The 27,096-nt window shown below is 34.3% G+C and overlaps 1 protein-coding gene across 2 annotated transcripts in view; it reads left to right on the top strand.

Moving 5' to 3' along the window:
* PARD3B (par-3 family cell polarity regulator beta) overlaps window positions 1-27,096 on the top strand; it is a 1,324,210-nt gene that overhangs the window by 1,089,276 nt on the left and 207,838 nt on the right. For both annotated transcript variants that reach the window (XM_051983714.1, XM_051983713.1), the window contains one exon: window positions 6,105-6,215. In XM_051983714.1, coding sequence (XP_051839674.1) covers window positions 6,105-6,215 — 111 coding nt within the window. The remainder of the gene's footprint in view (window positions 1-6,104; window positions 6,216-27,096) is intronic.

Below are 27,096 nucleotides of genomic sequence, written 5' to 3'. Positions count from 1 at the left end.
GGTCTCTTTAAGGTCAAATTCCTGGACTGCTTTCTACTTTGCTCAGGCTTATTTTTGTGTTTTTGAAATTGATTTGTGACCATTATATTTGTCAAATAAAATGAATTCCTCATAGATCGTGGCCATTTTTGCTTGAAACTTGAGCATAGGATCATACACAGGAGTTAATTCATTTGTCATTTTTGTGGCTTTGCTTGATTTGACAACTACTGAAATTTATTGATAAGAAGAGTCATTGTTTATGGCTGCATTTTCCAAATGGCTTTGATGAAAGAGTCCTTGATGATACAAATAAGGATTCCATGAGAAAATTTCATTGCTTTTGATATTTTTGTCTACTATAATGTTAAATTTGGAATTATCTATGTATCCTAAATACATATTCTATATAGCAATTTTTGGTAGGGAAATTAATTTCTTCCAGTTGGTTCCCAGATTCTTCTGACTAGTCCTTTATCTTAAGATCCTCCTGTTCTATTTATGAATTCCATCACTATGGTTGAAATCCAACAGTTTTCCATGGCTAAATTAGTTTGGAAAACATAGCTTTACAAAATGTGTATACATCCCTCATTTCCCTTATCTAACATGCTTTTCTATTCTGTCTCTACAGTCCTACTAAGTTATTTTTACTTAATAAGTAAAGAATAATTTACTTACTAAAGCCATAAAGAGTGTGGCAGGTGCTAGAATATTGCCTCTGCCTTTGATATCAGGCTCTCTTCCATCTCTAATCTCTAAAGGTTTAAAAAAAAATCTATGCAGAAGACAGTGTTTGGAACATGGAAAAGAAGCAAGATTTTAATCTAGTCTTTACAGTCTAGCATTTTTGATGTCATTGTTGTTTTTATCATCTCCTGGGGGGTGAGGTGGGGTAGGGAGAGACTCATTTCATTTCAGAATCCTCACAATGACTTCTACCAAACATCATTATCACAGGGAGAGTCATTTTGAGATCACAGCTTCTGATCATTCAGCTATCCTTTTAACTATCATCTTTACACAGATGACTCCCAAATTTATTCTCTCCCATCTTGAACTCTCAAAGTTCAATATTATTACAGGTTTCTACCTTGATGCTTCTTCAATACCTCAAACCTAACATATTCATAATCAAGCTTGCTCTTTTCCCCAAAAACCTACTTCTGATTCCGTGGTTTCTGAGTTTCTGAGACACCCTCATCAATTTCCTATATTTGAACCTTTGATTTTATTTCTGTCTCTTTTCTCTCTGGCACTGTAGTATTTGATCAGATATCAAATTCAATCTATTCTACTCCATGGTAACTTTCACATTGCTTCCTTCCTTGCTATTTTCACTGCCACTTCACTAACACATGTCCTCATTATTACCCTCTTGAACTATTACAAGAGCCTCTTATAAAATCTTTCTGCCTCCTTCTTCCCTCTCCCCTCTTCATTCTTTTATCCTTTGTACCACTTCCTGATTAATCTTTCTTTTGCACAAAAATAGTCATGTTACCTTTCTGCTAGATTTGTATTTACTACCAAGATATACTGTCATTTGAGTGAATAAAGATGAATGAATGTAAATAGTATTGGGGAGGCAAATTGATAATGATAATCAATTAAACATGGAATGTAAAAGAAAAGGAAGAGTTATGAATGAGATCTTGGGTAATTTGAAAGATGGTGGTTCCCCAAAATGTCTGTTTTAGATATTTTGAATTTGAGATGCTGAGAGATCATGTAAGTGGAATTGTATAGATATTCACCACTTGGAAATTAATTCAAAAAATATATTGGGGCTGGACGTATGGACTTGAGCTGTTGAGATCACCAAGAGGAAGATTGTAGAGACAGAAGAATAGATGTCCCCAGACAAAGCCTTGGAGGTATCCACAGTTAATTGGAAAAAAGATGGCTAATGTTCTAGCAAAGATATATAAGTATAGTCAGGCAGCTCAGAAAAGAATCTAGTCTTATAGAAATCACTGGAAGAAAAGGGAAGAGCATTTCAAGAAAGGAGAGATTGACAATGTCAAATAGTATAGAAAAATCGGGGAAAAAGAAATGAAGACAGTGAGGATGGATAGTTTTCCAAATAACTTGGCAGTAAAATAGCAAAAAGATATAGAATGTTAGCTAGAAGGGATGGCAAGGCCAAGTAAGGTTTTTTGATTCATAATTGGGGCTGTCTGTTCAACCTGTAGAATAGATTCCCTAGTCAAGGTTATCCCAGATTCAAGATACTTTGTAAATCTACATCCACTCAAAATAGTAACTAACTCATGTGCATCCACCAATGTACTTTCCTTATATAGTTAATTAGATGACAGAATTAAAGGAGACACAATGAAATAGTATAAGTAATAAAACATTTTCCAGGGTATATTCTGTGTAAGAAAATTAGGCATAAAAAGGAAACATACAGAGAGAGCATATGTGATCAAGGTATATGTATGGAAATGAAACAAATACTTGTGATTCTGATCACCATTGTCTTTTGGTGGTGTTATTATTATGTGGCTATTGGACATAACTCCCCAGTAATCTCCACCATGTGCACCATCTCTGATGTATATTGCTATACTGCCAAGCTTAGCTCCACTGGGCAATTGGTGACAGAATTTTTCTTTTTTGCAACCTCTGGAGTCCTTGTCTATGGTGATAGCTCTTCCTCATGAGAAGGGTGAATTCTGCTATGCTCTTTTAGTTTAAAATTTCCCCAGCTCTTTTACAAAAGCAATAGTCTTTATACTTAACCCTATATGTATAGTAACCTAGGGGGGAAAATCTTTCAGATTTTATTATTCCCTTAAAGAGTGTGCTGTTTCATGCAGAATTATACTTGTAATGGGCTTTTAAAATTTTTTTCAGCAAGTTCTTTGTCCCAGCTACTAAGATTTTTAGAATATAGAGAAGAATGTTTTCTTGACTAAGAGGATCCTCTGATTTAATATATTTTTTGAACTTCACTCCCTAATTTAAGTGCCTTTGTTAAAGATCTCAATTTTTCTGCTTCTTTGTAGGTTTGACTACAACTAGTGATTGAAAGAAAAAAAATGTTAAGTATTTATTGTGTGCCAAGCAATATGCTAAGAGCTGGAAATATAAATAGAAAAAAAATTGGTGAGAATTTCTGCTTTCAAGGATACCACCCTCTAATTTGGGAAAACAACTTTTATAAAAGATTTTAGCTGAAGGATGGATGAAAAAGTCCCCAAATCATAAGAGTTATATCAAGGTGAATGGAAAAACCCAGGGTTCATTAGGATGTACCTGCAGATTGGACAACGGGGCTCTGGAGAACTAAGTGGCAGGGCAGATGGTAAGGCCTGAAGGACTGTAGGATGCAATGACAAGGCAGATGGTAAGATATAATGGTCCTCCATTTCACTGGAAGGCTTGTAGTTCATCCAAGTGGTATAAAAAGCCAATTTCACCCAGTTTACCCATGGGCCCTGGTTGGACTCTGATAAAGGATGTCCTACTGATGTAGCAGCTGGTTTGGGTTAGGTGGCCTGGAGGTGAGGGGAGGAAGAATGAAAGAAAGGCAAAGAAGAATGACATCCCCTGAATGGTGGATTCTTTCTACTCAATTGTCCAGATGGTGTCTTGTCACTTTCTGCACTAGAGCTTGTTCTCCCAACTGTCAGACCTCTCAGGGTCCAGGACCTTCCATTTCCTCAATTGCATATTTACAACATCATTCCCATTCAAAGAATTTTGGAAAGTAGAGTCCTAAAGTCTAGTCCTTTAAGTCCTAAAGGACTTGTCAAGCTTTAAGTTCCCTTACATCAGGGTAGGGAAGACCTAGACTTATAAATTGATAGAATGTATTGTTGGGAAGGGAGTATGATTAATGGAGCAAAGTTCCAGAGGAATCTAAAGGAAGTAGAATCGAAGGCACAAGTAGTAATATTGTCCTCAATGAAGAAAAGGATCGCCCCTTCCTCAGGGCAAAGGAAAAGTGAATATTTCAAGATGTGGACTTTTGAAGTATAGAAGACAGGGGTTGGGAGAGCTCATGGAAAATTATTGTGCTTTGCTCAGGAAAGTTGGAGATTTAGAATAGCTCAATCAGGGAATCAAAATGCCAGGACTACATTGAGAATTCATTTACATTAGATAACATGAATTTTGAGTAAACACAATTGAGTTATGTGTCTCTCTTCAGTGATGGTCAGCAGCTGGAGGAGAGAGGAGAAAAAGGATGATAGGAGTGATCTTGGATTCACAACTAAGTAAGGAAAGGAAAAACTGAAGGTTGTGATGAGAATGAAGAATTAGTTTAAAAGCGAGGCAGAAGGAAAGATAGAATAGGGTTCTTCCAAAGAAAGGAATTTCAGAGTTCTAGCTCCATGATGAATAATGCTGAGAGCTAAGATCTAGCTACTTTCTCTGGATGGTTGAGGTCCATTGAAGGTCATTAGATTTGAAGATGATAAAAGTGAGATTTAAGCATTCAAGAAGATTTCAGCCTGAATATTGAAGTCCTCAAATATAATAATATGAGGGGAGGAGTTGAGGTAAAAAGAATGAATTAGGTTGGAAATTTCTAAGAGAGAAGAATCCTCTAAATGACAGCAACAGGGTTCTGAACAGGAGTTAATACCTGGATGGAATGACCGTCCAAAGAGATGAGATTGCAGTGACAGGAAGGTAGTAAAGAGCAAATTGATAATGTAGAGCAAAAAGTATACTGATTTTTTTTTCTTCCTGCCACATGACTGAGCAGCAACTACATTCTATTTTTTGGTTCTACCAATTGACTTAGTTGTTTATGTAGAGTCTATGGCTAGTGGAATTCAGAGATTTGGGTTTCATTCCTTCTTCATATACTAACTAGCTTCCCCCAGACAAGTCATCCTTCAATGAGCAAATGGTTTTCCTAAAGTACAGATTTGACTGAGAACGGTGTCCTGTTACCTCCAAGACTATAAAATACTCTGTCTGACATTTCAAGTCCTTCACAAAACGTCTCCTTCCTAGTTTTCCAGTCTTCTCTTATTTAATGCTGGATCACATCAGTTATCCAGCAATACCTTCCTTCTTACTTGTCCCAGCTGACATTCCATCCCCCTCAGTAATGGTGTTTCCCATGGCTGGCACACTTTCCCTCCTCACCTCCACCTCCTGGCTTCTCTGATTTCCTTCAGAACATCCCTTATCCTACTTTCTGCACAATGCTTTTCTCACCCTCAAATTCCTCCCCATCCTACTTACTCCATTGAGATTGTTGTTCAGTTTCGTACAATATTTTGTGATCCTATTGGAGGTTTTCTTGGCAAAGATACTGGAGTGGTTTGCTGTTTACTCTCCAGTTCATTTTACAGAGGAATAAACTGAGGCAAACAGGGTTAAAGGACTTGCCCAGGGTCACACAGCTAGTAAGTGTCTGAGGTCTCATTTGAACCCAGGTCTTCTTGACTGGCACCATATCCACTGCACCACCAAGCTGCCTCTGAGATTACCTTCTATTAAATTTTATGTCTTGTAAGTACATAATTATCTCTATGTTGTTTCTCCCATCATAATGTGAGCTAATTGAGAGCAAGAATTGGTTTCGCCTTTCATTGCTATCTTCAATACTTAGCACAGTGCCTGATATATAGTAAATGTTTATTAAATGCTTACTGACTTAACAGCTTATTTAATTAATCACCTCATCTATAAAATAGAAATTGTAATATTCACAACATCATCATTGACATATATATGGCTACTCCTCTGAGGGCTTGAGCTGCTCTGAAGACAATAGATTTGAGGGTAATGAAATATGAGATTTAAGTATTCAAATATCAATCTGAATATTGAGTTCCTCAAATGTGAGGGATATGTGTGTATGTATGTATTTTCATGTGTGTATACATATATATAAAATTTAAAACAATATCATGAGGCTATTTTGATGAAAGTGTTTTGCAGACCTTAGAATGTTATATGATTTTGAGTTATTTCCATTATTATGATTATTGTCCCTTCCCCTGGCAATCCATCCCCCCCTCCATAATGGCTGTCTACCATGGCTGTAAAATGAGCAAGAATTACAGCAAGAATCATTGTTGCTAAGAATAACTATAAAAATAATAAGATTATTACTAATCATTTCTTACTCCTTACCCTTTGTGTCTTCCCAGATTTGGGAAGAAAAAAGAGGATAAAGGTGGAAAAAGTGAACAAAAAGGAAATCTAAAGCAAAGCATGCTCCAAGAAGAAGAACTAGAAAAAATGAAGGAAGAACGTGAAAGGTGAGCCCAAATCTGGTTTTCAGTATAGACATAGCTTTCTGTGTGAAGGGAATCCACTCAACATTATTGAAGGTTGATATCATTCTTTTTTTTTTCTTTCCTTTTGCTCCAGCTCTATAATTCTGTTAGTAGATGGAATTTTTGATATGAACATTATATCTAATGATAAAATTCAGCAACTTTTATATAATTAATGTTTTTGTGGGGGGCAATTTAATAATTTTTGTTAACAAGGCCAATAGGTTGTTAAAAAGAATGATCACTTGGCCATCTCTTTTAGATCAGAGACAAACACTTTATCAGGTTTCTTAGGATTTAAGAGAGGAGACAATGTTAAATGAAAAAAATGAAAAAATGGATAACAAAATGGCTTGACAGAAATTAGAGAGCAATCTCCTTTGATAATAATAATTAATGCTTTCTAAAAGTTTCCTGGGGCATTGAAAGGCACAAACTTGCCCAGGATCAAATAATTTGCATGAAATCAAGGTAGACCTTGAACTCAGTTCTTCCAGATCCAAGACTAGTCATTCATTCACCAAGTTACATGTAAATGTTGAATGTAAATGTACCCAGTCTTCTTCTAATTCTGTTTTTATGCAAGTCAGTACTCCCTATTTTAATTTAACATGGTACCTTCTTGGAACCAGTCAACAAAGCTCATCAGTTTGCGTAAATGCACACAGAGCTTTGAACTTCCATAGATTCAGAAAGTTGGAAAAGATTTATATCTTCTACTCTAATTATTAACTGATGGATGAATTTCCATCTTTAAAAAATCCCTAACAAGTATCCATCCAACATCTATTTGAATACAACCAGGAACAGAAAATTCATGCTAGGTATCCCATTTCTTTTCAGGCAGCTCTATCTTTGAATAAAGTCTTCCTTCTTTAGATTTGAAATAAGCTTTTCATAACTTAAAAGAAGGTAGAATCTAGAATTAAGGGAAGCAGTGAGGTGGTAAAGAGGATGCAGAACTACCTGTAATAGGTGTCAGAAATATTGGCGTTCAACCTTCCTGACTCTTAGTGACCCTATTTGGATTTTCTTGGCATAATACTAGTGATTTGTCATGTCCTTCTTTAGCTCATTGTACAGATAAGGAAACTGAGGCAAACACACACTATTATTATTACTGTTGTTGTTATTGTTATCTAGTTCAAGCCTCTTTCCCAGATAAAACAAATGAAGGCCAGAAAAGTCAAATGTCTTTCCCAGTATTACAAAGATTGAATAACAGATCCTGGGTCTTTTTATTACAAAGCTCTTGCTCTTTCAAATATACCTCTCTGGATATATTTGGCTATGTCTTTGAGTCCCAATTCTGTTCTCTGAATTCCTTCAAAATAAAATCTATTTTTTTTTACATAACAGTCTTTTAAATAGATGAAGACAACAAGTTGAGTTGAATTATTATTTTTTTATTCATTTTTTAAATTTAATATTTTTACTTTTACTCTCTTCCTTTTGCTTCCTTCCTCATTGAAAAAAATAAAGAAGGAAAATTTTTGCAACAAATGTGCATAATCAAATAAAACAAATTACTACATTGACCATAATAAAAAATGTATCTCTTTGGATTTTCAAAAAGTTATTTGTCTTTGCAATGTTGTTATTATTGTATAAAGTCTTCTCTTGAGCCTACTCACTTAACTCAGTAGCAGTTTGTAGATTTCCCAAGTTTTCCTGAATTTATTCTTTTCTTCATTTTTTATGGCATAGTAGTCTCTCATATTGATAAACCATAATTGGTTTGGTCCTGCTTCTATGGATGGACACCTTCTTAGTTTCTAGTCCTTTGCTATCACAAAAAGAACTACCATAAATATTTTGTGCATTTGGGTTCTTTTCCTCTTTATGTTATATCTTTGGGTATAGTTCATTTTAAAGGGAGGAAAGGGAAAGAATATATATTAAGCACTTACTGTATGCCAGGCACTGTGCCTTGCATTTTAAAAATATCTTATTTGGTTCACACAAAACCCTGGAAGTGTAGGTGCTTTTGTTTTAAAGTTGGTTATAGTGCCAATCAGAAGGTGAATATTGATCAACTGAGTGTGGTGTTTGTTTGTCAATGGAGAAACTATATGGACAAAACCAAGAAGATAGGCTGTGATGATATAAAAGGAAAATGTAATTTTTCAGGATTTTCTGTATATTTTGAGGAAAAATAGCTTCACGTTTGTTTTATATTATCTTATAAACTACTTTATTTATAATTCAGAGGATTTACTGATTCCTGTTTTGAATGCATTTGTTGTAGAAGATACTTTCTTAGTTCTTAAGAAATGAGTTAAGAAGCATCAGGTTACAGCGGATAATAGTGACCTTAAAATTACTGCACTCTGTTCCTGATTTTTGCCACACTTTTTATTGCCTTCTTTATTTAAAGTGCTGACTCCTAGTTTGGATACCAGCCATGTAAGAAGTGTTCATCCTTCATTGTAAAGAAGCCAGTATCTTTTATTAAGCTTCTGGCAAGCCTAGGAGTATAGAGCCCATCTGTTATAAGGACCAGTTTCCTTTACTAAACTATTGGCAGATCATAAGGGATGAACTCTTGTTTGAGAAATTAATGTTCCAGTTGAAAACGACGTAATCATCCTCCACATTTCTTTGATATTAATGCTGGCACTTTGCTCAAGTAAAGGCCATAGTTTAAAGCAGTTGATTGAATATTCATATTTCCCTAGATGATTTTTTCCTTTCACAGGTAAAGGAAGTCTGAAAAGAACTTAAAATGTATTGAAATTAGAAAATAATTTTAAATACTGTATTCGGTTTTCATGGCCTACAAAAACAATATCATTCATGTATTAATGCCATTTATTGAGTGTCAAGCATTGCATTAACTGCAGGGATTCCAAAGACAAAAGCAACAAAAGTCTGCTCTCAATAAGCTCATGATCCACTGGGGGAAACGATAAATACAGAGATAAGTAAAAACAAATATATCATCTGGAAATAGGAAAGGCTATATATGGGAGATAGGGAGAGGCCTCTGGTAGGAGATGACATTTAAGGTGAGCAATTCTCTTTATTTGCCTTTAACTTCCTTTAATTATTCTCTTCTATTTCCAAAAAGAATCATCTCCTGTGATATTGAGTATGGGTAGTGAGAAAGTTCTGTCTGTTCATTCCCATTTCTTGGTCACAGCATTTCAGGATTATCTCCTGTTAAGTTTTGAAACCCTTATTGTTACCTGTTCCTGTTCATATAGTTGACTTTTTCGATATTGAAATGAAGGAAAAGGTAAACAAGAAGGGAAGACCTATTTAGTCTTTTTCTAAGGTTTTGTAAGGTTGATAAGCTCATCACAGATTCAGCAGAGCAATTAAAACAAAATCAAGGTCTTTGTATTATTGTCCATGATCCACCTGAACCATATTGCCCCAAAGGCAGCAAAAATGAATTTTATAATGTATCTCAAGATTCAGTAATCCTGTAATGTAAAAAGCAATTCAAGCTAAGATTTTAATGCATAAGCTGGCAAAGACATTTATGCAGCCAGGCCCTTGCATAGATCTGGCCACTTCTATGACTTCACTGGCTGCAGCTCTGTCTGCATCACAAGTCTCCTCATCTTCAGAAAGCCAAGCTTCCAATTGGTCTGCCAAAGTGCAGACTTCACATTTTTTGCAACTCAGTTCTTGCTTGGGGATGGAAAAAATCAGAGTGGCTGTAGAACAGCATGCCAGGTGGAAAATTGATAACCCATAAAATAAGGCAGGTAGTCTTTAAGTAAAAGATCATTTCCTTCCTGAATTCGCCTTTAGAAAATAGCAGCCCCAGGGAATTTTGTTCTCAAATGCTAGACTGTAAATTAACCTAGCCTGGCTATTGGGGCTTCTACTTCAATTTTCTTTAAATATGACTGTTCAAAATATTCAAAGATCTGTCCTGTTAGCCTCCATTCATATTACTTCCCAAATGTGAAAACATAAAACATACCTGATATGTGTTTCCCAGAGATAGAACATCCATTTCAGGTGCTGGTAGGAAAAAAAAAAGTCAGAGTAGTCAATTTTAGATCAGGGTGCCAGAGGATTAATTTCAAGGACATTTCAACATCTCAGCAGCTGTGGGCCTTGCATAGTAGTGGAGGCTGGGTTGATATGTAGTGCACATTTGGCTTGCCTCCAAGTACTGGAGTCCTGTTTCCAGGATCTCCAGTGAAGAATGTCTTCTTGATCATCCCATAGTGAGCAAATTCACAACTCTTAAAAAACTCAACAAGCATATTATTCCTCTAAGGCACTTCTATATTTTAAAAAATGCGGTAATATTTAATAAAGTTCATAGATCTCTTTTATAATATAATTCAAAATGCCTTTCTTAAACTAGCTCAAAAAACTCAACCATGGAATATAGATATAGCATTCTCTTTTTGTCCTATAAGTTTGTTATATGATCAGTCTTCAAAGTCATTGATAGCAAAGCATATTAAAAGCCCTTAAAAGATTTAATTAGCATACAGACCACATACCACTCCACTCCCCAAAACTCCTTCCCTACTATTGTCACTTTTGACTTAGAAATTCAGACCAAAGGAGAAGAATATCTTATCTATTCCAAGAAACAGAAATATTTTTAAGAGACAAAATGTAGCTAGGACATTGGGATTAAGCTTTTTTTTTTAATCTGAAGATTGCTGAGAGTTAATTAATAAACCCATCATTTTCAATAGATTGGCACTCCTAAATAACTACCCTTGTTAACCCCAATCAGTTATGCTTCTCTTTCTGCTAAATTCAAATCCTAGAGATAAAATGAACTTCAGAGGTCAATTACTCAATGTCCTACCTAACAGTATAAACCTCTTCTACAATAAACCCAGTGAATGGTCATTTAGGTAGAGTGGGTACTTTGCATCACCTATAATTAGAAATTGATTATCTTCTAGTGCAGCCCACCATGTTGTTCCAAAATCTTTTTTTTAGAACATATAGTAGGAACTCAGTCTTTCATGGACCGCTGAAGTCTTAAAACCACTATCAGATACTAATTCCAAAAATCCTGTATTATTTATTGAATGGCAAAATACATTTCTTGGAACATGTCTTTCATTGAAAGTTTGGTGGATTGTTTATTGTTTTAACTGATGGACCACCTGTTCTATCCATGAGAACAAAGGAAACCCTAGTACTAAATTATTTTTCTTCTGTATTTTTGTTTTATGGATTTTCTTGATCCATTTCTTTTTCCATATCTTATTCCCTAGGGTATAAATGTTTAGATATTACATGTGTACAACACATGTAGGAGTGACTAGGTAAGTATAGAAGCCAGTGGGAATATAGAATGTTCTTTAGTTTTTCCTGTCTGAATAATGGTTACCATTAATAGATATCTCTATGTAATAGAAGAATCTCATCCAAATTTCATGTTAGACATTTACTAGTTATGTGACTCTGATCGAGACCTCTTCTCTAGATATATCTTTTAAGAGTATAAGTTACAGAAAAGATTCAGACTTGAATGGTTGGAGGGAATTTCCTCAAACAGAATTTCCCGTACCAATAAAAGGATGGGTCCAATTCCTATCATCCTACTTTGATTTAATTTACTTTGTCTATGATGTCTCTAGACAGAATTACACATACTATTCTTGCCCACAGATATGAAGTCAAAATTTCATGCCCAAGATGTTTAGCAGGAATTTTTAGCCTGCTTTTTGCTGCCCTGAGCTGCTGGTATATCCTTCCTGATTCAAGTCAAATAGTTCGTTGCACCAAGGCTCCATTTTAAATAAATCCATCATTTTGTTCAAGCTTCACTGAATTTGGCCATAATAAAATTTTAATGTGAAGGGCCTACATCTAGAAGGGCCTAGAAGGTAAAAGAGAGAAGTAAACTTTGTACTTACAGATTCTTTCTCTAAGAATTTTAATCAAGCTGAAGTACATTTGCATTTTCAAAACATCTATAGTAAAACATCCGGTCTGTCATTTTAGGATCCGAAAGCATGAACTTCCTTCAACCAATCAGCAAAGCTTGGGGCCACTATAATTTTTAACACAAGTGTTTTTTTTTTTGTTTGTTTTTATTTTTACTTAAGTAACAGATGAGGGAATAGAAAGCAAGGAATTTAAGTTTGTAACCTAAAAATGATCAAACTATCCAGATCAATGTATGAAATATTTAATTTTCCCTCATCTTTGCCTAATCAGTGATAAAGTGTTTTCAAAAATAAGTTAAATGAATATTGGTTTAGAAGAACTATTTTCCCTGTGTTTGTATGTTTATTTTACTAAAGAATTTCAATTGGGACCAACAGCTATCTATCTTCTAATAAAATTTGCCACTGAAATAAAATATCCATGAATGAAATTTTCTTACTGAACTTAGTATGGTTTTAATAGATAACAAATAACTTGTGCGCATATAACCTTTCTTGGTTTAGCATATAATAAGTAGCTAGTTTTTTCAATAATGTTTCTATGCATCTTATGATCATTTGAGTAGGATAAACAACGGAACCCCCCAAAAAAAGTTAGTATCTTAAGTTTTTGAGCTGAGAATTATGAAAACATATGGCTCTTGTTTTCAGCAAGAACCCAATGCCCAAGTGAGAGTGAATCTAAAATTTGGGAAAGTTAAATGGTTTCAATTTCTGAATTCAAGGTTCTTAGTTTTCTTTACTTTTAGGAAGCTTTCCAAAAATTGCAATGAGCTTCTCCCTTCCCTTATCAGCTGCTGCGCTTGTTGCCTATTCCCATAGTTTAAATCAATACATGTGTTTTTGATATTTGGCAAACCGAGATTTAATTCTGCAGCTGCAAGTTCCCCACATAAACGAAATGCATCTTACAGAAATAAAAACATTCAGAAACCATTTATAGATTGAGAATACTAGTGGGTGAAAATCTATTCCCAGCCTCTCAGCATTTTATTTAATTACAGGAGATTTTTATGTTACTGGAAATTGAAATGAAAACCAGAAAGGCTAGAGTTTGAGATTCCATCTAGGAGTTGTTCAAAAATGGGGAGGGGGGGAGGAAGAGGAGATTTTTTATTTATTTTATTCTAAGTCAAAATGTAAAAGAACTAAATGTTCCTTTGTGAATTCATATTTTCATCATAAACATGAATATACTCTCTATATATGTAAACATGAAATAACTAAAAATCCCATAGACCTAGTGGAAGGGATTTACTAAGGAACACTTTTAATTAGGTGGGTGATTCTTACTAATTATTTATCTAACTTTTTACACTGAATGCAATGATTGTTCAAGCCTGATTTTTTTTTTGAAGGATTAATTCAACATGACTTTACTTCTCATTGAAGAGTCCAGCCATGGTGGCAAAAGTTGAGCCTGTGGTTTTAGACAAAATAAAGTGCTGGACAGAATCCCAGTTTTAATAGTCCAAATTTATTATTGCCATTGAACCCTGATCAGACCATGGACTAGATTGGATTCCAGTGTTTTAAATGCCCCAATTCATTGCTGCCTTGGAATTCTGATGAGTATACATTTTGGTTAAGGTTTAAATTTAAAAATCATAATTAAATCCAGTTAATTACCTTTAGGTTCTTCTTAGATTATGACAGTAAAGAGCAGTATATGTAAACTATGAAAAGTATTACTGGGTGATGTTGCTAAGGTCAAGTTCGAACTTTCATTTTGTGCTGACTGAATGAAGTTATCAGGTTTCAGTTTCTCAGAGGGCCAGAATTCTCTCTGAATGAAATGCTGTTTTGCTGGATCCCAATGAACCTAAATGATATGAGTTTTAGATTGCCTATTGTGGATTTCCTGAGAATGAGATTCAAAAACAATGTACAGAACTCTCAGGCAAAAGACTCAGACAGTTAGAATTTCTTCTAGGGGCCAACTTCTAGTATCTGCCTCTGAATTTACTAGAAGAAAAGACCAGGTTTTAGAAAGATTGGACTAGATCTAGCTATTATTTACTTTTATGTCACCATTCCTCCAAAGAATTATTTTGGTAAACAATTGAGTGCGTTCTGATAACCTTGTTTAACTAAATATCTATACTCCCCAATGGAGGGTTTTCTTCTTCTATCCCAATGCCCTGCCAGCATTTTATACAAGCACAAATCCTTTTATGGAGCTTAAATCAATGTTAGAAGAGCTTAGGAGAGTACGTGTCAGCCTGATACATAGTATGAATCATGGCACCAGCATTTTTTCCAGTGGTTATTTAGCCAAATTTCTTAGGCTAAAACCCACCATCTCTTATAAAAATAGATGATAAAAAGCACCATCACAGGAAAAATTTTTTGGGGTGACAGTTTATGATTAAATGATACCATAAAAGCTTTGAAATCTATTTTTAAAAAAAAAACTAGTTAGTTTACCTTGAGTTATTTTAGTAAAACTATTTAGTATTATTGAAAATTATGCTGACTCAGTGACCACTGTTCCCAATTCTGCTTATCAATCAGTGTTGGGAGAGAAGTCACACATTCTGTAGCTTTATATTACCTACTATTCATCATGTAGCAAGTCAGTCTCTACCTATTCCTGGCAATTGCCACATATCTACTGTCTTGGGGAGAAGCTGAGATGAAAATGACCCATCCACTTTTGCTGATCTGGACCTGTCTGAATTGTCTTTATCTCATTATAAAAGTTATCAATAAAATCTGGCTCCATCTGGAATCCCTGGCTGATCTCCATTGACCAGCCCATCAATGTATTGTTAGCTTGATGTACTTTTAATAAGCTCCTCGACTTTCTCTTTATCTTGAGTTTTGCTTCCTTACTCAGGACAAAAGCCAGAACAAAAAAATTTTCCTTTTAAAAGTATTTTTGGACTAATAAAGATGTGGCAAAGAATTAGAAACTGTGCTGAGGTGGACTATTTAGTCCTGCTCTCTAGTTTTACTTTGTAAGCCAATCTAGGTACAGATATATTGAAATTATCAAGTAAAGGGGAAACTAAATTTGTACTTTTCCTCTCATTCCTACAATTTGTTTAATGTGAGCAACAAGGATGTTGCTCCTTTAAAAGAGTTGCATAGTGTCTAGAACTGGGGTGGGTCTTTTAAACTTTTGTATTATTTTTATTTGTTTTTCTGACTTTAAACCAGTCACTCCATGATCCACATGCCTCACTTCCTTTCATCTGTGAAATGGGGATGGCAACTTCCATATGTTTCCTTTTTATATTTATACTTCTATTTCTCATTGATAAATAAAATAAAAATTTTAATTACTTTGAGCTTCTTGGAAGAGTTATATGAAATAAAGTTTGGGGTATAAGGAACCCAAAATGATTTATTAAATTAACACCTGTGTGCCCAAGCAATGTCTGTAATCATTCGGGATAATAAAATGTTCCTGAAAAAAATGCCGATAAAGCAATTTACACTTTTCCATTAACATTTTCAAATTTGGAAATGTTTTAGCTTCGTTTCTGATTGATCTTCATTTGGCAGTAGTTCCTAAAACATAACACTTGTCTCTTTTCCTACTAAAAAAAAAAAAAATCTGGCACAAAATGTTATAGAGAAGAGGAAGCTGCTACTTGAGCCAGCACTCATGAAGACTGCTGGCTGAGTTAGAACAAGATGGGATCTTTGGAATCTACAAGTTCATGAGATATATCTCCACAGAGTGATTTTATGCTTAATTTCACAAAATGATTATATCTATATTAGTGTAATATTAGTTGAGTCATGATAGGGATGCTTGCATTTCACCTAACATTTTGAATTGTTTTCTTGCAAGGCATGTAAGACAAGAATCTATGGCTTCCTTCACCTCTCCTCCATGCAATCCTTTTCAAGCACCTTTTATTATTCCTGAATTGACTATCAGTAGAAACAAAAATAAAGCTAGTTTCCTTCCCAGCATCAAATTCTCACAGTTCAATGCATTACTTCAGAGGGTTCCTTCTGGTCTGTGCAAATTTTGCTATGTTTGTTTGACTAAATAAAGGTAATAAGAATTGTGAACATTTACATTGTGATTTTTGAAGATTTTACAAGTACTTTACAAATATTATCTTATTTTTATCCCCACAAAAAGCTGGGGATGTAGGCCCTATTATGTCCACTTTATAGATGAGGAATGTGAAACAGAGAGGTGAAGTGACCTGCCCATCCATGATCAGAGAGCTTACAAGTGTCTGAAGCTGAATTCGAACTCAGGTCTTCCTTTTACATATCTAGGACTCTATCCACTGCACCAACTGCCTAACCCAAGTCCTTTAATGAATCTGATAAGGAGAATTGATGGAAATAATATTTCTTGTGACTACAAGAGCTAATGATAATAAAGCACTTATAGAGCATGTAAAAAAAAATTCTGTTGAATAAGCATCATTATTCCCATTTTACAGAGAAGGAAATTGAATCTGAAAGATTCTAATGACTTACCAAGAGTCACTCACCTTATTAAGTGTGGAAGATAGGATTCAGACCCATGTTTACTGATCTCAAATGCAATCAATCCTCTTCCCAGTATTAACTTGATGAATCTCAATTTTTTTTTTTGGAAATGATATGCTGGAGGTGAGGGAAAGGGGGAGGAGAATCATAAATAAATGACTTTAAATATTCCTATTTTCTACCCCCAAATTCTAAGAGCTCAGTTTTTTAGTCTTCACAACTCTACATTTCACTCAATCTGAACGACTTGTTCAACCCTAAGTATGCATTTCACTCACCTCTTGGTGTATCTTTGCTTGGGATATCTCCCCAATCTCAACTGTGCTATTCTATGACCATCTTTGAAGGTCTGGCTCAAAATCCTCCCCCTCCAAGGTTATGCATCTGCCCTGTGCATTTAAATAGTTTCCTTCATTTTTATGGCACTTATCATATTTTTCTACTTTGGGCTATTTATTATCCAGATCTCATTCATTTTCTCAATCAAATTGTAAGTTCCCCAAGGACAGGGACCATATCTTGTTCACTTTGTACAAATAAAAATACAAAAGATATCCACACAACACATCCAAGTTCACAGTGAGTTGAATAAAAAATACAAAAATGAATGACAACTCGAAGTGGGAAAGACTAATTTGATGCATAAAAAGGGAAAACAGAAAACAAGATTTTTTTTTCACAGTCACTGAAATAACATCAGGACTCATCCAACCATGCTTAACTGGCAGCGTTACAATAGAAATGAGTCAATTAATACTGAAGCCAGTGTTGCTCAGCCTATCATGCCTATTGACACCTGTTTGACTATAGAAGAACAAAAGTCCTGAGAGACTAGCATGTAAAGTGAATGAGAATTTATCCACTTCATAAACAAATGAAAATGCTGTGGACCCAGAGAATATTTGTGAATTGGATTTTTTTTTTCAGAGCTCTAAATTTAGCCAGCTGGAATTACTTTTTAAGTACCGTCCTTTTCAACCTTTTGAAATGAAAGATTTGCCTTTAAATGGGAAATCTGCATTTGATTGTAAAGATGAAACACAACATCCTTAGCTTATTCTCCACAAAAGCACAATCTTTTTATACTCAACTTGTTCTGTCAAAACCACTATCCCCGAAATAAATTTTAGATGAGCATGAAAAACTGTGCATACATGTTAGTGTAGAGAATCACCAAAAAATGGTAACCATTTCCAAAGCGCCAAATGTCATGTAATGAGACTCTAAGGAGTGGGCTGTTACTAAACTATGGGCTCACAGTCGAGAGCAGAGCCAATAATCAAAGCCAATATGCTATGAAAGAATACATATATGGTTATATTTAATCTTCTTGGTTCCAGTGTTTTCTCTCCAATTAGACTGAACTACTTCAAGACAAAATACTGCCTTTGTTGAGCCTTAGGAAAGTGTTTAGTAACGACTTGAATAGAGAAAAATGTGAGTTAACATTAGAACAAATTATTGTGCCCCAAAGCCTGCTGCTAAAAAAAAAAATCTCAATAGTCAAGGAGTAAATGAATCATTGGCACATTTAACTAATAAGGCAATACATAACTGAGGCTCTCTCAAGTCCTTGCTTACTTTGAACAATTTTCAAAGTAACTGTTTTTCAGTTGTGTCCAACTCTACATGACCCCATTTAGGATTTTCTTGGCAAAGATACTGAAATAGTTTGTCATTTCCTTCTCTAGCTCATTTTTGCAGATGAGGAAATTGAGGCAAATAGGATTAAGTGACTTGCCCAGGGTCATATAGCTAGTAAATGTCTAAGGCTAGATTTGAACTCCAGTCTTTCTGATTCCATGGCTGGTACTCTATTCACTGCAAGACCTATAGTGCTGAAATATAACTGAAACTGCTCTCTTGAAAGTCATCAGCTTGGGGCAATTAGGTGACACAGTTGATAGAGCATCAGTCCTGAAGTCAGGAGGACCTAAGTTCAAATCAGACCTCAGACAGTTAATACTTCCCAGCGATGTGACCCTGGGCAAGTCATTTAACCCCAATTGCTTCAGGGGGAAAAAAATCATCAGCTTCCTCTTAATTGCCAAATCTAATGGCCTTGAATTACATTGTTCTTGACCTCACATGACTTCATAATGCCTTTTTCTCTGGGATACTTTCCCATCTCTGGATTTTTGTGTTACTAATTATTATTGTTGTTCGATTAAGTTTAATTATTTGTGATCGCATTTGGGGTTTTCTGGACAAAGATACTGGAGTGGTTTGTAATTTTCTTCTCCAGTTCATTTTTATAGATGAGAAAGCCAAGAGTTAAGTGACTAGTCCAGGATAACATAGCTAGTGTCCAAGGCCAGGAAGAAGAGTTTTACTAACTCCACAGCTGGAGCTCTATGAACTATGTTATATTAAACAAGAAAAGGAACTTTTATTAAGGTGATAGAGGTTCGTGAGGATTTATTCAATCCTCATTTTTCCTCCCTTAAATTTAAACAAGAGCAGAGATTGCTTTTTCATGTTAGTTTTTTGCCTCCAATGTCTATCATGGTATTTTGCCAGTAATAGATACTTATTAAATGTCAGATTAGAAAGAAAAAAAAAAGTGGCAGAGAAAGAATTGCTTAGATTAAACCTTTTTCAAAATGAAAGTGAACTTTATAATTGATGACATTGGCAGTTAAATTAAGACTTCTATTAGTAATGATGTTAAGTTGGCACATTTTCAATTCAAATGGACACTGAAGACATGGACATAATTGATATATATTCAATATACTAAGATGTATCATGGAGCTTTCAATGTCCATAGAATACCACATGTTCTGTAGAAAATATATTCCAGATACTTGGAAGTGTTTTCAGACCAAATTATATGTTTTTGAAAAAAATCGTGTAGCATCTTCAACTGGTGAAGTATCTCAATCGAATTTGGTACAGCTTAGATTATGTGTATCATTTAGATGATGTTTTCAGTTTGGAAGATGTAGGATTTGTCATTGACTAATTTGTTATTTAAAATTTGAAATTTTATGCCATATTTTGTAAAAGCCATATATTATTATTATTCATTTCTTATTCCTCTTCAGAGAAATGGGCTGATAGCACAAAGAAGTAATTTTAAGAAAAGTATTTCTGGTTTTTGAGAGTCATTTAGTGCATTGGTGTCAAACTCAAGAGAAATAGGTACCACTGGTCTCTACATAAATCTCCCCATTGGGCCACATATTGACTTAAATTTAAAATGTAATGTTATCTATGTTTTATATTATTTTTCTTTGTTTTATTAATTTTTTAAATTTGAATTTAATCCATTAAATTATCTATTATTATTTATAATTTGTAATGTTTGTTTTTAGTTATATAATATGTTAATAACAATACATTATTTATTAAATTTATTGCTTATTATTTTATTAAATATTTACCAATTACATTTTTTTTCCTGAGGCAATTGGGGTTAAGTGATTTGCCCAGAGTCACATGGTTAGGAAGTGTTAAGTGTCTAAGGTCAGATTTGAACTCAAGTCCTCCTGCCTTTAGAGCTGGTGCTCTATCCACTATACCAACTAGCTGCCCCACAAATTACATTTTGGTCTAGTTCGAAATCAGAGTAGAATATGTGTCTACCCATGACTATTGAGTTATATAAGTGAATCTGAAGCCATGATGACTCAGAGCCTAAACATTTCTGAAAATGTTTATTTCATCTATGCCCATTTAAAAATCATAACAGACAAAAGGAGCCTTGACTCACAGACCAAGAAAGTGGATTCAAAAGTAATCAAACTACCCAATGAGGATTTAACATATTTTAGGGGTACCTTAATTTCATGGATAAACCAAAATTGTAATGCTGAGAAGTTTGATATTGTGCTATTATTTCTTCCCTCATGTACATCAAACTAAGATATAAATTCATAGCAGTTGGGGAAATATAAGTAAGTGAGCATCCTCTGATGCTTGAGTGGGAACTTCATCTAAAAGTGTGGATTTCAATCCATTTCCACCTTCTCATTCTGAACAGCTCTTGTTGAGGACTTTCTGAAATTTTTCCTTAAGGGGTTTTCTTCTTTCTTTCTTTCTAGGTCTCTTGGTATGCCATAGATAAAATAATACTTTTAGTTGTCCATTACTTATCATTCATGCATACTGTGTGACTGACTAGCTTCTTCTCAGAACATACATCTCTCTGATGATACCCTTGATATTTCCCAAATGTAGTTCCTCTCTGTTTATATGCTATATATCTAATCACACAAACTCCCAAGCACTTCTCATTGCACTATGGCAATATAATGCATTGAGACAACCCAAAATATCCAATTAGATCAACTCCCTGATAGCTAATAACAAATGTAGAAGGAACATCCATGATATCCCCAACCCCAAGATTTCAATATCAACTCAGTGGCCATCTAGTCCAATTCATACCTAAAAAAAAAATCTCCATCATCATCTCCCTGAGTAGCAAATATCCAGCATTTCCTTTAAAACATACTGAGGGAGAGTCTACAACCTCCTATAGCAGCCCATTCTACTTTTGGATAATTAAATATTAAAAAATATCTCCATATACCAAAAGAAACTTTGCTTCACACATTGTTTTTGCTTCTGCCCTCTAAACAAATTATATGTGTATATAATATAATATAATGCTTTTCTATATTAAAACTCTTAAAAATCATTGAAAACAATCTTCTCCCCCCAACCTCCAAGTACCAGCTCCAAAGCAAACATCCCCATTTCCTTCAATGGTTTCATATGACATAATCTTGAGGCTCTTCACCACAGTGAATTTGCTCTCCTGGATATTCCCATTTATCATTATCTATTCTAAAACTTGACTTCCAGAAATGAACGTAGTACTTCAGATGTATTCTGACCAGAATGAAGGACAACAGCACTATCATATCATTATTCCTGAACACTAAGAATGTATTTGTTTTCTTCATTGACACAAACAAAATATTCAGCCCACCCAAACCCCCAGAAGTTTTTTCCAGATTGCCATACCACTACATAATCTGACCTTAGAACTTCCGTTTTTGGAATCCAGTATAAGACTTTACATTCATTTCCATTAAATGCCATCTTTTTTCCCCAATGTGACCCAATATTTCAGTCTTCTTTTTAAATATCAATTCTTGATAGTATTTATATCCCTCCTGACTTTATATCATCTGCCGATTTGATAATGATGTCTATGGCTTTATCCAAGTCATAAATAAAAATGTTACATAGCACATGACCAACCATATATCTTTTGGGATAGTCTGTAAAGATCTCCTTTGAGGCATTGGGCTTTAAACTATTGATGATTACTTAGAGTATCTAATCAGCCCTCCAGTTCAAAATCTATTTAATTATACTGAAGGCTAACCCACATATCTCCATCTTTTCCATAGAGACCAGAAGGAAGGACTTTATCAAATGATGTGCTAATAACTATGTAAATTGAACATATAGGATTTACTGGTTAGAGTCTACTGATTCTTATTGATGACTAAGTCTTGCAAAAAAAAAATGTCAAATAATATCAGTCTGGCATTTCAGGTATCTTCCAATTCTCTATGAAGTCATTTTGGAACTTTATATATTCACCACTTACTTTTGTAGAAAGACTCTAACCAATAAACCAGCTAGATTTCATTTTCAGATTTTACTACTATAATCTAGGTGCCTTCTTCAACTAATGGGTTTCTTCTGGAATCTCCATTTTGAGAACAAACCCAAAGCAGCTATCTTTTATTATCTAGAATTCACTACTATAACCTCAAATGAGTACACACACCCAAAAAACATACACACACACCTTTTTTCAGCTGCCTTTTAAGCGTTATTTTACTGCATTAGAATGTAAGTTCCTTGAGGATTCCCTACTAACATTCTTTTTTCTTGTATTTATCTCTCTAGCACTTAGTACAGTGCCTGGTATATAATAGGCATTTAACATATACCCATTGATTTAATTATACCTTTAATAATACATTAGCGAATTTTGTTGATAAAATTAAGCTCACTAGCTTATTTTTTTTGCAATTCTATTTTGTATTTTGTATTTTGCAATTCTATTCTCTTCCCATTTTTTAAAAAAGAGGGACATTACCCTTCTGCAATCCTGTACTGCCTTTTTCAGTTTCCATGATCTTTATGAGATCATTGATAATAGTTCTCCTTCCTAATTAAAAGGTTATTCTTCTTGGCAGAGAAAACAAGAACAGTCACAGGATGCAATTATGGAAAATCTTAGGAATTAATTTCAAACACATTTTGTTTCAGATATCATGGACTTATACATACAAATTAATATATATGCCTATACATATTGCTTTATGTATGCATATATATATTCTTCTATATACATGTGTATATGAATCTTTAATCCCACATGCTCTACTACTCCTGAGTTTGCTTATTTTAAAGCTATTGTCTGATAAGAAAATTCAGAACAGATTACAGATGAACAGAGCAAGAGAAATCCAGACACTCTTTATCAAAGGATCATGATCCAAGGGAAGTTGACTCTTATTAAAAAAAAAAAAACAAAAACAAAAAAAACCTCCAAATATATTCAAAAAAATTCCTGACATATCATTATACCTTTGGAGTTTGGGTGACCAAAATATTTTTAACACAGCAATTTATAAATCAAATATATATTTACAAACTGATATTTATGTAGCCTTATGGTCAGAACACATATGAGATTTTTTAACCAAGAAAAAATATTAGAGCTAATTTAAAACACTGACTCACTGATGCACTCTTCAAAATCATTCTATTTATGTGAGTCTGACATTTTACTATATTTTTGCATCTTAAGATATTTTTTTCTAGAATGATGATAACCATGTTGGCCACCTAGCTGCAATTACTAGACTCAGAAGTAACTCCAAAGTATATTTTCTTTTTCCAACAGATTATGTGTGTTTTGATTTAACAATACCTAGTTCAACACTAGCACCCTGTGGGCACTTAATGACTGCTTTTGGCCTGGGTGAATAAATTAACATTTTAAATGTTTCAATATTATCTGTTTCAATACAATACAAAATGAAGGATGAAGGATGTAAGAATGGGGTACTTGATAGAGTAGGGGGTTGGGCAAAGGGAAAATAGAAAGCAACAAGAAAGCAAAGAAGAAAACAAATGGAAAGGGAATGGAGTGGTTAGGTTATGAAAAGGAAATGTTACAATCATCAGAATCCATGATTATTTTCCCAGTTGTGATGGGCTTCACAGTAGCTAGTTACACTAAAATACAGAACTTTAAGTAGGAAGCAACAACTGGAACTTTGCCTAGGATGTCAAATCTTAGAGAAGCCTGATAGTATTTGTTCCAGGTGAGCTTAAGATCTAGTTAACAAGAATAGTTTGTTAAAATGGACATGATCCATTAAGCCCTGCCATGGTCTAGAAATATCTTTCCCTAGAAATATCTGTCATATGATGCAGTGTCATAAAGTTTGGGGTTCCTTATATTGGGATGACATCTTGGATTCTTCTTCCCCACACAAGATCTCAGGTCTCCTTTTCCCTTTAACTAAATTTATCTTTAGAAGTTGATTTGTGGGATCCTCCATGTTGCTTCTCCTAACTGTCAGAGTTCCTCCTTAAAGTTCTGCCAAAGGGATTAATTAAAGTATGTATAGTTTATATATTTAAAACTCATTTGAACATCACAACAACCTTCTGAGATATCATTCCCATTTTATAGATGAGGAAACTGAGGATAAAAAGTTAGTTCCTGCCACACACTTGGATTGTAAACACATAAGGTTCAATATATATACTCAGGTCTTCCTGACTGCCAACCCAACACTTACCACTAGACTGCCTTGTTAATCCCCAGTAGCTATTTTATTGGTAACTATTTCATATTCAATATTGTACTAGTAAGACCTGTAAAATCTAAAAATTGTAGATGTGATATTAAGCTGAGATCTTTGTCTTCTCCTATCTACTTTGTGTTCTTCATAAAATCCCAAGGGTAGACAGTCTTAATTGGCAGTGCTCATTTGGATAAGCTGTGTTGATCCTTGCCATCTTTTATTCTTCTAATGTCTTCTTTTTTTCTTGCTTTACTTTTCACCTTCCTCTTATCTAAGGTCAGTTGTTGGCCAGTTCAGCTGAATACAGCTTCAATTTCAGTTCTGATAACATATAACCTTCAGGAAAAGATTTGTAATTTAATGAGTTTTAATATATATATATTTTATCATCTAAAGAGCTAATTTCCTCTATTTCCTTTCTCTGGTTTTTCTGACCTCTAGATATACTCTTACTTCCTCAATTTGGAAATTTAAATTAATATATATATATATATATATTCATATACATCAGTTTTATAAATATATATGTGTGTCAATTGCACTTGTCAAAAATATTTATTTGAATTTAATTGTCACTAGTAGTAGGAATAATAATAGCTATTTTACTTTTATTTATTTATTTATAAAGGGGTGCCATTGAGACAGATTAGGGAGATACCTTTTCCTTTGATTCATTCTCAACTTTTATTATTTTATCTATTTATAGCAGAATATAAGATTTAGAGCCATTATGTTCAGGCACAGATTCCTTTTATCATTCATACATCTCTAAGTACTTTTCAACGAAATCATTAAACTCAATTATAAAATATAACTTAATTATGTACCAAATTTTTTCAAGCGGAGTAGAAGTAACTTAAATTATTAAGAATCTAAATGATAAATGATATTTTAGTTATAAACTAGAAAAGAATAAAGGCTTGTAGAGGCATAGATTTTTAAAGCCAAAAGCTACCTTAGAAAAAAATATATATTTTAGATTAACCCTGTCATCTTGCAAAGGGAGATAATTAGGATTCAGATGGTAAAGTTTTAAATCTTTCATTATAATAGGAGCTTCTAAAGGCACAGATTTAGATTTCTAGTTTTTTATCCTCTGATCTTTCCATGGTTCCTCATTCCTAGTATATGTTTAATAAATATTTTTTATACTGAAGTGCCTTTCCCAAGGTCACATCAGTTAATGGAAGAACTACTACTCAAGTCTTCTCACTTCCAGTTTAACATCCTTCCTGCCATATTGTTGTTCAGCCATTTTCAGTCCTGTCCAACTTTTTGTGACCCCATTTGAGGTTTTCTTGGCAAAGACACTATAGAAGCTTACCATTTTCTTCTTCATTCATTGTACAGATGAGGAAACTGAGACACATAGGGTTAAGTGAGAGGGTCATACAGCTGTCTAAGGTCAGATTTGAACTCAGGAAGATGAATCTTCCTTACTTAAGACCCTGTACTCTATTCATTATACCTTCTTGCTACACTGTTAGAAAATAACATTCAAAAATCTGAGTTGTTTTTTTTTTTTAAAGAAGGAGGGTGCTTTTCATGATATGTATTGCCCTCTCACCCACAGGCTGACCGATAACCTATCCCCAGGATATACCAGGGTGATTCAAAGAGACAAGTACTTGAAAAAATACATACATGGAGGTTTATTATGGAATTTGGATATAGACCAAGTGTATGGAATTTTGAAATCAAAGGCTCTAGGAAAGGGGATCTGATCCTTTGCCATAATCATTGGACTACCCTGCCCAACCATGTTTTCTCAATAAATAATAATGCCCCTATGGCTATACCAGTCAAGTCAATAGCAACAAGTCAGTCTGAATTCCCTTTTCAAGTATCATGATCAGAACATTTGAGTATTTTGAAGGAACAAGTGTGGATGTTGACTGAGAGTGAATACCTCCCAACATTAAGGATATTCTCTTTGGAACACTGACTTGGGCAATGGATTTCCACCACGGCTAAAATCCTGAGATGGAGCCTTGCCCTATTCATGTCCCAATCCTATCAGTGATTCCAAATGCAATAATTATTGAGTGGTGGGGAATTGAAATTAAGGTCCTTTCTTTGGGTGATTATCTCAGAGTTGGGAGTAGGAAACCACCATTATTAGCTGGTAAAATGTCCTGTTTTTTTGTTTTGTTTTGTTTTGTTTTGTTTTTACTGTTTATTGTTCAAATAACTTTTGGGCAATGGCCCCAAGGGAAAAGGACAAAGACAGCAACAACAACCAAAGACAATGTATATGAATATTTTATAAAGCTGGAGGTGTTTGAAAATAGATCTGGCTATTCAGTCGAAGTGGCTAGCCACAAATTCCACATTAAACACTTATCTAGATGATGGTGGGTAAATATTGGAATATCCCTGAGTCTCATTTCCTCATCCATAAAATAAAGCTTGGACTAGATGATCTGTGAGGTTTATTTTGACCCTAAATCTATGGTCATATGACCTTAAGTATAGCACAAATGTTAGGCTCTCCATTTTGCAGACAAGAAAACTGAGGATTAGAAAAATAAAGGGAATTGACCAAGGTTGCCCAAATAGTAAATGGTAGCATAAGTTTCCAAGCCAGTAGTCTTTCCTAACATGTAGCTTCCAAAATTATCAATTCTTCTCTTCTGCTTTAATTAAGGATGTCATGGAATCAGTTTCACTAGAACTAATAGTTACATACTCAGGCTATTCAACTAATATTTTCGTCATATT

Source organism: Antechinus flavipes, chromosome 3 (assembly GCF_016432865.1).
Source record: "Antechinus flavipes isolate AdamAnt ecotype Samford, QLD, Australia chromosome 3, AdamAnt_v2, whole genome shotgun sequence".
Classification (NCBI taxonomy): Eukaryota; Metazoa; Chordata; class Mammalia; order Dasyuromorphia; family Dasyuridae; genus Antechinus; species Antechinus flavipes.
The sequence above is the reverse complement of the archived record's forward strand: the minus strand, read 5'-3'. Positions and strand labels throughout refer to the sequence as shown.